Source organism: Arvicanthis niloticus, chromosome 10, assembly GCF_011762505.2.
Source record: "Arvicanthis niloticus isolate mArvNil1 chromosome 10, mArvNil1.pat.X, whole genome shotgun sequence".
NCBI lineage: Eukaryota > Metazoa > Chordata > Mammalia > Rodentia > Muridae > Arvicanthis > Arvicanthis niloticus.
The window spans coordinates 75,038,458-75,052,987 of NC_047667.1; the positions used below are offsets into that span (position 1 = coordinate 75,038,458).

General features: G+C 42.1%; 1 protein-coding gene across 1 annotated transcript in view; it reads right to left on the bottom strand.

Annotated features, from left to right (window-relative positions):
• Cdh20 (cadherin 20) overlaps positions 1–14,530 on the bottom strand; it is a 231,590-nt gene that overhangs the window by 23,319 nt on the left and 193,741 nt on the right. Inside the window, exons 8-10 of the mRNA XM_034513535.2 lie at positions 10,316–10,452; positions 6,272–6,393; positions 265–382 (exon numbers count right to left, since the gene is read on the bottom strand). Coding sequence (XP_034369426.1) covers positions 265–382; positions 6,272–6,393; positions 10,316–10,452 — 377 coding nt within the window. The remainder of the gene's footprint in view (positions 1–264; positions 383–6,271; positions 6,394–10,315; positions 10,453–14,530) is intronic.

Consider the following 14,530-nt stretch of genomic DNA (forward strand, 5'->3'; position numbering starts at 1 on the left):
CACTGCACCTTGAATAGTGTCCTTCACAGACATCAATAAATGTGTGTCAGCTAACCGAGCAATGAAAGCTGCAGAGACAGCAGAGGGCACTCTTTGTCTTTGATGCTGTGTAACAAAAACTGTTAGGTTACAAATTAGCATTAACGTCCTTCCTGTTATTAAGAAGTCTGAAAGTGTGACAGTGTTTACTTTATATAGTATAGTAACTCAAAATGTCCATCTTGAGCAGTAGAAAGGCATAGATAGCCACGTCCACCTGATTACCTTGGTTGTCCCTGACAGTGAAGTTGGGGTTGTTAGCAGCCTCAGGAGCCAAACTGTAGTAGAAGTGTTGACCGTTGTGAGGGTCATCGTGATCCACGGCGCTCACTGTCTGGATCAGCTGAAGGAGGGACATGAATGAATTCAGGGTGAGTTGGAGCCAAAGGAAGAGCAAAGTCTAGTGAAACCCTAAACCTGGAGTGCAATAGCAAGTCATTTGCTCAGTCAGATGTCCTGAAAGTAACCTGGAAACCCTGCATGCCACCACACAGCTTAGAATTAACCAGGCATATTCCTGATCTTGAATATGTTAATAGGTAAAGGATAAACATTGCCTAAATGCGTCAGCTGCACTGTTCCCACAGCCTGGCCAGTTACTTTGAAGTGCTGTAAACAGAAGACAGTGAAGGAACCATGGAATGTCACAAGGTCCCGCATCCTCCTTATCCCACCATTGAATATTTGGTAACTATGTCCCATAATCCATATCCCACCATTGAATATTTGGTAACTATGTTGCTATCGTGGAGAAGCCCCTGCTTAAGAATAATCACTACATAGAAAGCAAATAGAGAGAGGGCGGCGTTAAGCTATGGAATGTGGCTTCAAGGTGCATGGGCCACAGAACAGTCATGCTTTGTTAGTAGGAAGGTAGTTAGAAAAGGTGTCATGCATATGCTCATCAGGGTGGGAGGCAGGTTGTAGTCAGAGGCATGAGGGTGCAGCTCAGCTGGGAAAACCAAAACAAAAGAAACAAGCCATCAGAGTGTAGTGTAAGAGAGACTAAGACTGCTTCCCCTTGATCCCTCTGGCCAAGCTCTGTCTTTCTCACAATATTCTTCAAAAGAATACCTTTCATGAAGGCTATGGAAACTCATGGAAAAGCATTAAAGACAGCCAGATGTAGTAGCTGGTTGGAGCAGTAGTTGGTAGTCTGTAGGGGATATAGGTGGTAGTCTGTAGGGGATGGAGGTGGTAGTCTGTAGGGGATGGAGGTGGTAGTCTGTAGGGATGGAGGTGGTAGTCTGTAGGGGATGGAGGTGGTAGTCTGTAGGGAATGGAGTTGGTAGTCTGTAGGGGATGGAGGTGGTAGTCTGTAGGGGATGGGGTGGTAGTCTGTAGGGGATGGAGGTGGTAGTCTGTAGGGGATGGAGTTGGTAGTCTGTAGGGGATGGAGGTGGTAGTCTGTAGGGGATGGAGGTGGTAGTCTGTAGGGGATGGAGGTGGTAGTCTGTAGGGGATGGAGGTGGTAGTCTGTAGGGGATGGAGGTGGTAGTCTGTAGGGGATGGAGTTGGTAGTCTGTAGGGGATGGAGGTGGTAGTCTGTAGGGGATGGAGGTGGTAGTCTGTAGGGGATGGAGTTGGTAGTCTGTAGGGGATGGAGGTGGTAGTCTGTAGGGGATGGAGTTGGTAGTCTGTAGGGGATGGAGGTGGTAGTCTGTAGGGGATGGAGGTGGTAGTCTGTAGGGGATGGAGGTGGTAGTCTGTAGGGGATGGAGGTGGTAGTCTGTAGGGGATGGAGTTGGTAGTCTGTAGGGGATGGAGGTGGTAGTCTGTAGGGGATGGAGTTGGTAGTCTGTAGGGGATGGAGGTGGTAGTCTGTAGGGGATGGAGGTGGTAGTCTGTAGGGGATGGAGGTGGTAGTCTGTAGGGGATGGAGTTGGTAGTCTGTAGGGGATGGAGGTGGTAGTCTGTAGGGGATGCAGGTGGTAGTCTGTAGGGGATGGAGGTGGTAGTCTGTAGGGGATGGAGGTGGTAGTCTGTAGGGATGGAGGTGGTAGTCTGTAGGGGATGGAGGTGGTAGTCTGTAGGGAATGGAGTTGGTAGTCTGTAGGGGATGGAGGTGGTAGTCTGTAGGGGATGGAGGTGGTAGTCTGTAGGGGATGGAGGTGGTAGTCTGTAGGGGATGGAGTTGGTAGTCTGTAGGGGATGGAGGTGGTAGTCTGTAGGGGATGGAGGTGGTAGTCTGTAGGGGATGGAGGTGGTAGTCTGTAGGGGATGGAGGTGGTAGTCTGTAGGGGATGGAGGTGGTAGTCTGTAGGGGATGGAGTTGGTAGTCTGTAGGGGATGGAGTTGGTAGTCTGTAGGGGATGGAGGTGGTAGTCTGTAGGGGATGGAGTTGGTAGTCTGTAGGGGATGGAGGTGGTAGTCTGTAGGGGATGGAGTTGGTAGTCTGTAGGGGATGGAGGTGGTAGTCTGTAGGGGATGGAGGTGGTAGTCTGTAGGGGATGGAGGTGGTAGTCTGTAGGGGATGGAGGTGGTAGTCTGTAGGGGATGGAGGTGGTAGTCTGTAGGGGATGGAGTTGGTAGTCTGTAGGGGATGGAGGTGGTAGTCTGTAGGGGATGGAGTTGGTAGTCTGTAGGGGATGGAGGTGGTAGTCTGTAGGGGATGGAGTTGGTAGTCTGTAGGGGATGGAGGTGGTAGTCTGTAGGGAATGGAGTTGGTAGTCTGTAGGGGATGGAGGTGGTAGTCTGTAGGGGATGGAGTTGGTAGTCTGTAGGGGATGGAGTTGGTAGTCTGTAGGGGATGGAGGTGGTAGTCTGTAGGGGATGGAGGTGGTAGTCTGTAGGGGATGGAGTTGGTAGTCTGTAGGGGATGGAGTTGGTAGTCTGTAGGGGATGGAGGTGGTAGTCTGTAGGGGATGGAGGTGGTAGTCTGTAGGGGATGGAGTTGGTAGTCTGTAGGGGATGGAGGTGGTAGTCTGTAGGGGATGGAGGTGGTAGTCTGTAGGGGATGGAGTTGGTAGTCTGTAGGGGATGGAGGTGGTAGTCTGTAGGGGATGGAGGTGGTAGTCTGTAGGGGATGGAGTTGGTAGTCTGTAGGGGATGGAGGTGGTAGTCTGTAGGGGATGGAGGTGGTAGTCTGTAGGGGATGGAGGTGGTAGTCTGTAGGGGATGCAGGTGGTAGTCTGTAGGGATGGAGGTGGTAGGCTGTAGGGATGGAGGTGGTAGGCTGTAGGGATGGGGTATGAAAAGAGGTTTTATTAGCTGGTTCCCATTAGTGGGCTCTAACATGCTGTAGTACAGATGATTGTAGTCAACTCATGCCCGGTCTTGTAAACCTGTCATTTCTGCTGTAAATGCTGTTTTTCTTCCAGGACAGGAATGACTATATCAAACTCAGCTTGAGGGCCCAGGTGGGCTTTTAAGATTTTTTACAGCATGCTGAAGAGTAGAGGGGCAAGGGATTTCTGTGTACCGTTCAGATCCTCACAGGACTTGTTGCTCCGCTCTTCACCTGCCTCTCTCTTCAGGAATTACCCTAAATTGTGCTACCCACCCTACCCATAGTTACCACATCCTTTCAGGGCAACCTGCCACCAGTAACGAACAGATGCTGGGGAGAATAAAGGCTTCACTTCCCCTTAAACTTAGGAAAGCTCTTATTCTAGAACTTTGTGAGGATGTTAACATATCTTTATTGCAGCTAGATTTTATTTTGCTTAGTCCCTCTGCCTTTTCTTTTTATAGTTCTAAAAAAAAATCATGCTTCAGAACTCTGTCGCAGGGTAGGCCTCCTGAAATAGCTGAATGTTGGATCTGAAGGTGCACCAAGTGGAGTACTAGCAAGGCAAAGGCCCGGGAGCAACGGAGAGAGTCACACACGGTTCAAGTTCACGTCAGTGCTGCTCACATCAGGCACCATCCACCCTAGCCCCATGGAGAGACAAATCCTGTATTTTTATTTTGATTGCCAGATGTAAAGAGATGAAATGTTTCTTAGGGAATGTTTTAAATACATGTTACAATGGAAAATTTTTAACAGATCGTAAAACTGTGTATATTGGTGAGATGGGACTTTGAAGGGTAGATAGAGAGTGTGGTGGGGTTCATGGTGGGAGCACACTGGTCAGCTTTATTGGTCTCCTTCTTCTGAGACTCCTGAGCCCCACTTGTCTAATATCTTGTTTACCACTCTGCAGTCTTCCATCTGTAGCCATAAGGCATTCATTTCACTGTTGTGTGCCCTTCATCCACTATGAGGAAGATGAGAACACACACATACACACACACACACACACACACACACACACACACACACACACACACACAGAGGTTAGGCTAAGCTTAGCCTTGTCTTGGGCTGAAGATGACAAATGGGGCTTGTGACACTGTCCCCTAACTTCAAGTCACAGATAAACTACTTCAAAGACTTTTACAAAGCGTCATTATCAATGCCCTTGGAAGTGGAGGACACACATGGTTCCAAAAGCAGGAGTGGTGCTTAGATGTTATGCTCTTGACATAGTATAGCTTCTGTCCCAGCACCTTCAAGACAGAAAGTGGAAAGAGGGGCTTCTTTCATTGTGCTTCTTAGCATCCTCTGAGTTCATGACTAAATTTAAACTCTTTTGCCATGGCATAAAATATACTTACATAGTTTTATTTTACGGCAAAACAAAACTATGCCATAATATGTATAGTAATCAAAAAGCATGATAGCAAAGTTTTTTTTTTTAAGAGCTCAAAACACCTAGTCAGAACTTTAAAAGTCCAACCTTCCCATAGAGCTTGTCCTCCTCAACACAGTATCTTCTGTATTGTGTCTTCTCTCTGACCTTGCTTCATGTGTAACGTAATGTACCAAACTGCAGGCTTGTTAATGTGATTCTTTACAGCCATTACCATGGACCTGCTTTGTTCAACAAAGCTTTTATTGTAACTATTATTAGGTGGATAATATCTTAGGCCTTCTTAAACTAGAACTTTAATAAATATGGAAATACAATTATCGGAGAATTGGGAAAAAGCTTTTAAGAGTGATGCAGGCTATTGCGCCACATTGTAAGAATCAGCGTTGAGGTCAGGTTGGATTTGAATCACTGCAGGGCTCTTAGCTTTTCAGAAACAAAGTCACTTTCTTTGGATAGAAGACGGCTAAGGATGTTGAAAATTCAAGTAAATATAGGTTCTAGAGACACACCTTTGTGCAGAGGGCACTGGGTGATATTCCAGGGGAGGAGTAAACAGGAGCACAAAGCTGTGTTGTAGCCTGTTCTACAGAGCCTGACCATCTGGCCAGATGTGGACTTTGCAACTCCCCAGTTTTAATAATAGATGACCTTCATCTATTTGTTCTACTGGAATTTATAGGACCACAGTATATTCTCTAAGGTGGACATTATGACCCTTAGTGGAAGAAGGAAGCATAGGACAGCAGCAGAAGAAAGGAGGGTGTGGATGAACAGGAAGAGGGTGTCCAGCGCCTGACAGATGCCCTGATCTTTGGCCACTGGAAATGTAGTGCTGGATGCTTCTTAGTCAAATCGATTGGAATTTGAAACACCAGGTTAGGTTTAGAAACATACCTTAAGGATATGCTTGTGAAGTTTGGAGAGCTAGGGTTACTTCCATAACCAGAATATTTATTCTGTGAGTCAAGTCACAAGAACTGTTAAAGCACTATTCAGACCACAACATGTAATTTATCCTCCAAGTGGTTGTCTTAATAAATAAATGACTGGAACCTGATATAAAGAAATTCGAGACTCCATTTTCTATTACACGCTTTCTGGTGTGGACATGTTGATCATGATGAGTTCAGCAATTGTGTTGGTTAGTTTTATGCCAACTTGATATAAAATCAAGTCATTTGGGAAGAGAGATCCTCAACTGGGAAAATGCTTCTATAAGATTGACCTATAGCCAAGTCTGTAGAACATTTTATTGATTAATGACTGATATGCTAACCAGCATGTTGTTACTAGTACCATCCCCGAGGAGGTGGTCCTGGATTTTATAAGAAAGCGGGTCTAGTCAGCCAAGAGGACCAAGTCATTAAGCCACTCTCCCCTGGCCTCTGCATTAGCTCCTGCCTCCAGTGTCTCTACTGCTTGAGTTACTGCCTTGGTTTCTCTCAGCAAGGGACTATTACCTGAAAGTATAGGATGAAATTAAGCCTCCCCCCCTCAGATTACTTTTGGTTATGGTAGTTTATAACAGTGATAGAAACCCTCCCTAAGACAGTTAACCTTTGTACGTCTGGGGTTTACCAAGGTGATCAGCTTACCTGTCCTGCTTTGGCATTTTCACAGATAAAAGCTTCATAGAATCTGGGAAACTCTGGAGCATTGTCATTCACATCGAGGACTTTGATTGTGACAGCAACACTTCCCACTTGGGAGGGATTGTCTAAAGAGAACATAAGGAGCAAAGACGGTGAGAGCACAGTAAGGCAGAACGACAGCTGTCTCGGTTTGCCTTGTCACGGAATGGATAAAGTGTGGAAACGATAACATGCTCGTAGGACATGTGTTCCCTGTTGAGAGTGTGATCATGCACACGCTGGGACAAGGATGTGTCTTCGGTGCGGGTATTTGTCAGTAGGGACTCGACAGGAAGGGACAATGTTTCACTCATCGGGTTTCCTCCTTTTTGCTATGCTTTTGGTATCCTATCCTTCTCTATTTATTTACTTTAAATGACCCTATTTTCATGTATGTATATGAGTAGGCATTCCTGCCATTGCCCATGTGTGGAGTTAGTTCTGTCCTTTTACCTTCACGTGGGCTCCAGTGGACACTGGTCATTAAGCTTGTGAGCACCTGAACTGCCGAGCTCTCTCACCAGTCCGTTATTTTTAAAAAGAAGTTTTGATGATTTTTCATTTCTCTTGTAATGCTCTTGTTTTGTTTATATATTTACATGTTGAAGATTTGTTATGTGTATGAGTGCTTTGCTTGCATGTAGGTGCACCATGTTTGTGCCTGGTACCTGTGGAGGTCAGAAGAGATTGTTGGATTCTCCAAGACTGGAGTCACAGATGAGTGTGAGCCATCTTACGGGTCCTGGGGATGGAACCTGGGTTCTTTACAAGAGCAACAAGTGCTCTTAACCATTGACCCGACTCTAACCCTACATATTTTTCTTCATTGTACAATAGTATTTTAAATGCTTTGTTTTCTCTCTTGACCTTTATAACATTCTTTCCCTTTTCCTTTTATTTATTCTTACTAATTCATCTTTCCTCTCATCCCCTCTATCGCTTTTTATTTTTTCACTTATATGATTAATTAAAATGTGTATGGGTGTATGTCTATGCATGGGCACGAGTGTATAATTCACATAATGCCATGCGTGGTATTGTGTGTGGTGGTCACAGGACAGTTTTGTGAACTCAGTTCTCTGCTTCCATTTTCATGTGGATTCCAGAATCAAACTCTGCTTCTGTGGTAAACGCACTTACTGGCCAAAGCATCTTGCTAGCCTTAACACATCTGCTTTCCGTGCTTACAGGTTGCTCTACATTACCTCTTCCACGTGCTTGTTTATGGTTATCAGTGATAGAGTAGTTTGTTACAACCCCTTTAATAGTATTTTTGTATCTGCTTTAATCTTAGTACTACTGAAAGGTCCTGTTTTTCCTCTCTTGAGTGGTGCTGGAATTGAGCCCACAAGAAAAGACTGCTTTCCAAACCCAATGATAAACTGGAAAAGACAACTATACTAACAGATGTAAAATTACAAAATAGAAACACAGTCATGAAGAGGTAGGTAGCAGCTCTGCCACAGGTCATATCATGTTAATAGCTGAACTCAGCAACATTGAAAGAAGTGGTGAAAGTACCACACAAAGAAATCATTTGACTGCTGGTTTGCAAGAAGATACAAGCATGTAGACAATGAGATAAGGCAGAGAGTTTAGAGCCTGAATAAGAAAGCCAAACTCAGCAAGAAAATTGAGATTTTGATGGAAAACATACCACTATACAATTATTGTAAATGAAAACACAATATGTAAACAACATTGTAAGAAGTATCACTTTCAACAACTCGATTAGGCAGAAGAAAGAATATCATAGAATATCACAGATTGAAGATGAAGTTGGGGAAATACTATAGTCAGATGTCAATAATGAAATAAACGGCCACAACCACAACTTTCAGGAACTATGAGACATGAAGAAGAAAGAGAACAATCATAGAAATTTACAAGGTAGAAGAATCTAAGGCGCAGGAAACCTAGTCAATGAAATTATTGCAGAACGGTCCAAGAAATGAACATGTAAATGAACATGTAAGCTCAAAGGACATTTAGAGCACTGAGTAGCCATGTCCAGTAAAGGACCCATCATCACAGTTATAATTCTGAGATTACAGCAACAAATAGAGTAAAGACTGCAGGAGGGAATCCCTGACTTCAAAAGGGCAAGTCCATCAGAGTGGCATCAGACTCTCCGTTAGAGACCCCGAAGCCAGGAAAGCTCCGAGTGATGATTTGAAGATGATCATTGGAACTAAATCAATGCCAACTGGAATTACCCTTGTTCCACACAGCTATTGTTCGTTGAAATGAGCGTCATGAACGTAAACTAGAACAGTTCGTGACCACTAAACCCACACTGCAGGAGATACTTAAATAAATACTACACACGGGAGAAAGAAATATCGTCCTGAACATAAGAGGTCACAAAGGGTAAGTTTTGTGAGGTGAGTGAATAAATGAGTGGAAGTGAATGGGGAAAGATCCTGTCGTGCCCAACGCAGTCAGGCAGAAATGGGGGAGAAAAAAAAATCAAGCGGTATTAAAAGCCAGTGAGAAAAACAGTGAACGTTTTATAGGAGTTGGAAAACTTCTCTAAAAAATAAATGTAAATTGCTTTAATTTTTTTTTTTATTACAAAATACAGACTAGCCGATCGGATAACAACAGCAGCAACAGCAAACAGTAAGACACACGACTGCTTTTTGCAAGAAACTCATTTCATATGAAAAGGCGCAGGAGCTGAAAATGAATGATGGGATCACAAACCCCTAACAAGAGAAATCTGGAAACAAATACAAGTGGTTAAAGTATGCTTTACGTTTAATGTTTAATTAGAAGGGGTAAATAGGGTCACGGTGAATTAGAAAAAAGAGCAGTTACTTAAAGTGTTTGCAGCCAGGCACTGTGGTGAATGCCTTTAATCCCAGCATGGAGGTAACAAAGGCAGGCAGATTTCTTGGAGTTTGAGGGCAGACTTTTTTACCTAGCAAGGTCTAGACCAGGCCAAGGCTACACAGTGAGATTCTGCCTCAAAAAAACAAAAAAAAGATTGTAAAATGATTGAAAAAATGAAGTACATATGTATGCCTTGTATATTGGTGTACATAATTTCATAAAGTAGGTGTTATTGGGCATAATAGGACAGAAAGATCCAGATATAATAACAGTGGGCGACATCAAGATACTGGTTATAGATCATCTAGACTTAAAATATTCTAAAAGTTTCAGAGTTAAGCCTCCCCACAGATCAAATGGCATTTCTAAATATCTCATAATATTTTACCCAACATATGTACAGTATACACTCTTATGGCATTTCTAAATATCTACATAATATTTCACCCAACAGATGTACAATATACACTCTTTTAGCAGCATATGAAACTTTCTCAAAAATAAAGTTAGATTACAAAAAAAAGAGGTTCTAACAAATACAAAAATCGTAATGCAATAAAAAACACCTAGAAATCAGTAGCAAGAGAACATATAGAAACTTGAAATTGAAATTAAACAATGTATTCTTCAATAATCTTTGGGTTACTGAAGAAATGAGAGAGGAAATAACAACAACAACAACAACAACAACAACAACAACAACAACAATAACCCTAGAATCAAAACAAAATGGGAAGTGGGAACAGAACTTACCAGAACTTTAGGGATGCAGCAAAAGTAGTTCTAATACAGTTGTTTTTGTTTTTTTTTTTGTTTGCTTTTGTTATTTTTGCTAATCTGAAACTTGAACAGAACAAAGCTACAGTTCTGTGGTTCTGCCTCTTAGAACTGTATCACTGTGAGAAAGGAGGTCTTTGCTCCAGGCCTTCCCAGTTATAAACACGCAATGATTCAATTTCTGACTCACATAGAATTCTTTTACATAAAACACTGGAACTCAATGATATGCCTCAACCATCAGATGAACTAAGGACTAAATCACACGATCATTTATCTGTAGAACACATGATTTCCGCTTCTCCTCTGGAATGTATTGTTTGTTACAGGTCTAGAACACTTTCTATAGCTTTGCATTTTGTAGCTCTGGGGAGACCAATAAATTACGTTACTTACTCATTTCCATAGCAAGAACAGTTATATTATGCCAGGAAAACTCTTCTCTGTCTAGTGGTCTTGCGGTCATTAGAGCACCTGTTGTAATGTCAACATAGAAAAATCTTCCCGGGTCGCTGTCTCTGTCAATGGAGTATCTGCAAAGACAGGGATTATGGACCTTATTTTCATTTGGATAAACGGGAGAGCATAGCACATGGGGGAACTGAATATATACACGGTGTTAAAGACGGTTCAGTCACCTCTGCTCTGTGAGTATGTGGAACACTTGGATTTATCGTGCTTAAGGGAAACAAAAGAACTTTTTTTCTTACCACTTAAAAGTATCTTAAAATGAAATAAACAGAGCACTGGGAACCTTATGGCAGATTTAATTTACATAAAAAGCAATTTATGCTATTTAAAGCTTAAAACGGCTCCAAGAATTTTGGAGCGCCCTCAATATCAGCCTCTATTTATACGTGTTTGAAATTCAGCTAAGTCCTCAAATGCTAATGTGAAACTTGGAAAAGAGCAAAGCTGTAGCCTCGTGGTTTTGCTTCTTAGAACTGTATCACTGTTGGGAAGGCAAGCTTTGCTCCAGGCCTTCCCAGTCATAAACATGTAATGGCTCAACTCCTGATTGACACGGGACTTACTGGCTGAAGGCTCCTTATATAGGATGCTTTTAGTGGGATAAGCAGGTATGTTTAGGATGTCGGTTGTAAATAAAGCAGCTTTGTGCACTTATTGGGGATAATCTGCTGGAAGCTATCATATGACCTTCAAAATCCGTAGATCACGATAAGCAGATGTTCAGTAAAACAAAGGCCATTGTTTGCTCAGGCCACAAACCTTACTTGTTCCCAACTTGCGTGTGTTAGTTGGATCAATGTGCACTTTATGTAGGAGAAGAAGGGTCCCTACAGGCACTTAGGCTGGACAGTCTCAAACCTCTGCAAAGGAAGAATTACACGACTCCTTTTGCTGTTGCTCTGTCTTTTGACTCTTTAGTGAAGTTGGTTGTGAGTAAGATCTGTAGTTCTTGTTCAGTCTGATTTGGCAACCTGGTTCCCTCTGTTCACCAGTATTATCTCATCCGCCCTCCATCTTGGGTTGCTCATGTGTCAGGATGTTTAAAAACAAGGGATTTTGGTAATCGACTGAGTGCCACCATTCAGAGTCTTGGTAAAGGTTAGCAATTTGTTATTTTTATTGAGAGATTATGGACTTTAGGATACAATTAAGATTTCTCTATCTATCTTGTAGAATTAAAAATAGACTAATTAATATACACATCATCTCATATTATTTCTTTGTTGAAAAAGCATTTATAATCTACTTTCCTGTAAATTTGAAATATGCAGTACGTAATTAACTAGTTACTATTGGTACAATAGATTCCCTAGATCTGCCTGTCTAACTGGAACTCTGTTTCCCTCAGTCAAAAATATTCTCTTTCGCTATCAGCCTTGCTGGCCCAATTCTATGCTCAGCACCATTTCCCCTTCTTGTCTGTTCAACATTCTAGATTCTACATTTAAGATCATGAGCTATTTGCCTTTCTGTGACTGGCTTATTTCACATGTATAATGTTCTCTAGATTCATCTGTGTTACTGTAAATGACAGAATTTCCTTCTTTTTTAAAGGCTGAGTGGCATTCTCTTGTGTATGTATAAAATACCACATTAGAGAATCCATTCATCTGTTGACGAGCACTTTGGTTGTTTCCGTATCTCTGCTTTGTGAATAATATGGCAGTTAACATGGAAATGAAGATGCTTCTTCTACATATTGATTGTAATTCCTTTGATATACACCCAGAAATGGGATGGCTGGATCCTATTCTAGTATTTTGAGTAATCACCACTCTGTTTTTATGATCAATCCATTCTCTCTCTCTCTTTTTTGGTAAATATGACAAGAATACATAATGGGGTAAAGAATAGACCTTGATGACTATTATTCGGAAAACTGGCTGTCCACATACAGAATGACCCTTACTTGGCTTTTCTCACAATATGCAAATAAAGTAGAGACTTAAGAGCTGAAACTAAATTTACTAGAATAGTGTTATATAACATTGGTCTGGGACATGATATTTTGGATATAACCGTAATGGCACAGAGACAGAAAGAGCAAAAGTAAACAAAGGAGATTATGCCAAACTGAATATTGTACACAGCAAAGGAGACAATCAAAAGATGAAAGAAAACCCAAGGTTTGGGGGAAGTATAAGGAGCTAGTGTTGAAGATACACGAGTATCCTGTTCTTCAAAGGGCAATGGTTGTAATAACTGCTGTGTGATTAACAGTAGTCACCGTGCTGTGCACTTAATACACAGCTTTTTTTAACATTCTCATATCTTTGGAAAATTATCCTAACCATCAGATAAGCAATCTAAAGATTAGGAAAATTAAGTCACTTTCAACTAAGCTTTAAAACCATCTATGTGGAGTTTCAGGTGTTCTTACTGTGCTTACAGCGTGTTTTAAAACAGAGAACAGAGAAAATGCTGAGTTCAACATTTTTAGAAAAGTTGGCAGGAATTGCAGTCTGTTTTAAAGTTCTTGAGGTGAAGAGACTGCAATTTTCTTAAGAATTTAACTTAAATTATATGTGTATGTACTGTGTACCCTTGTGGGTGTGTGCGCATGTGAACAGGTTCCTGCCAAGGCCACGGGAAAGCATTGGATCCCCTGGAGCTGGAGCTAACAGGCAGCTGTATGACACCTGATATCAGTGCTGGGCGCCAAACTCGGTCTCTCTTCCAAAACTGGAATTTTGATAGTAAGAACATTCCGAAGTGCAGTGTTTTGCACACTGCAGCTCGGTGAGTTGTGAAGTCAGTATGGTTGATTGTGGTTAGCGTCGAAAGAAGGTGAGATGCCAAATTATCACATGTAATGAGGGCAAATATTGATGGAAAGACTTTTACTTACCTGTCTGTCTGTCTGTCTGTCTATCTATCTATCTATCTATCTATCTATCTATCTATCTATCTATATGAATGTATATGAAATGTTTTTCTTCAAATGTATACATTTCTTTGGAGATTCAAGATTGCCACGCAGAGAGTTCAGATGTCAAGAGGAAGGAGATGGGTCGGAGCTAGAGACGTCAGAGGAACTTTGGTTATGAATTGAGATAAAACGGCTTCTGTTATGATGTCTTAAATCTTAAGGAATTTAAGGAAGCCAATTAACCTCTGCCTGTGATCCTGTTTAAGGAACAAGTATTAGTTGCTTGGCTTAACATATCAAACGTAGTGAGTCACCAACTGATCATCATAATAACACGGCTGGCAGGCATTATTATCATTTCTGTTTTACAGATAAGAACATCTCGAGGCTTAAGAGGCTAAGTCGCTTACTCAAGATCACACTACTGGGAATCAATTCTAGACAGTTCAGCTGCATGTCTAGCCTCTTAGCCACCCTACCAGTGCCTTGCTGACATACAAATTATAGAAGATTGCCCACAAGCACAGCTTGACCTCTTCAAGACTAGGCATGATAACAAATGGTTAACTTTTTAAATAAAAACACTTGTGTACTTACAAGATAATTTTTAAAATAAGCTCGTGTGGTATTTTTCTAGGTGTACTTGTAATTTAGTCTCAAAGTTTATCAGCTGCTTTAAGAGTTGAATTTTCTTTTAGGAAATAGAAGTTGGATAATGAGATTCTAGTCTTTTAGCTCTCAGACACATGAAAAGCCCCACAGTTGGTCCACAGAGCATAAACTGGATGGAATAAACCTATAGGTTTATTTCTGGGGTTTGGGGGAGCAGCCCATTAGGAACCAGAAACCTACACCCACCATGGCAGATGTCACAGATGGCATGGGACATGGAGTGATAGAAATAACCAAGTCACAGGACCCCTGACAGCACTGCCTGGTCGACACAGCAGGAGCCTGCCTTAGGGAGCTTCTCTCATCAAGCAGAATCCCCCTTCAATTTCCCAAGCGAGGCTACAGTGAGGGGATAATGGCCTTCATTTCTCTGAATGGGGCACTGGGCCAATTTCCAGGGTGCAGGAGAGCAAATTGAAAGTTCAGATACAGATGGAAAATGAGAAAATTGGGACCTAGCAGTGAATCTTATAGGTGGTTTTCCTGTCTCCAACTGTAACGCTCTTACCTATTATGAGCTGAGTCTGCTTAGCAAACACATGAAAAGATGCCTTGAGCAGACAGTATTGACATTTGTCTGCTTGGGCGAGGGCATTCTC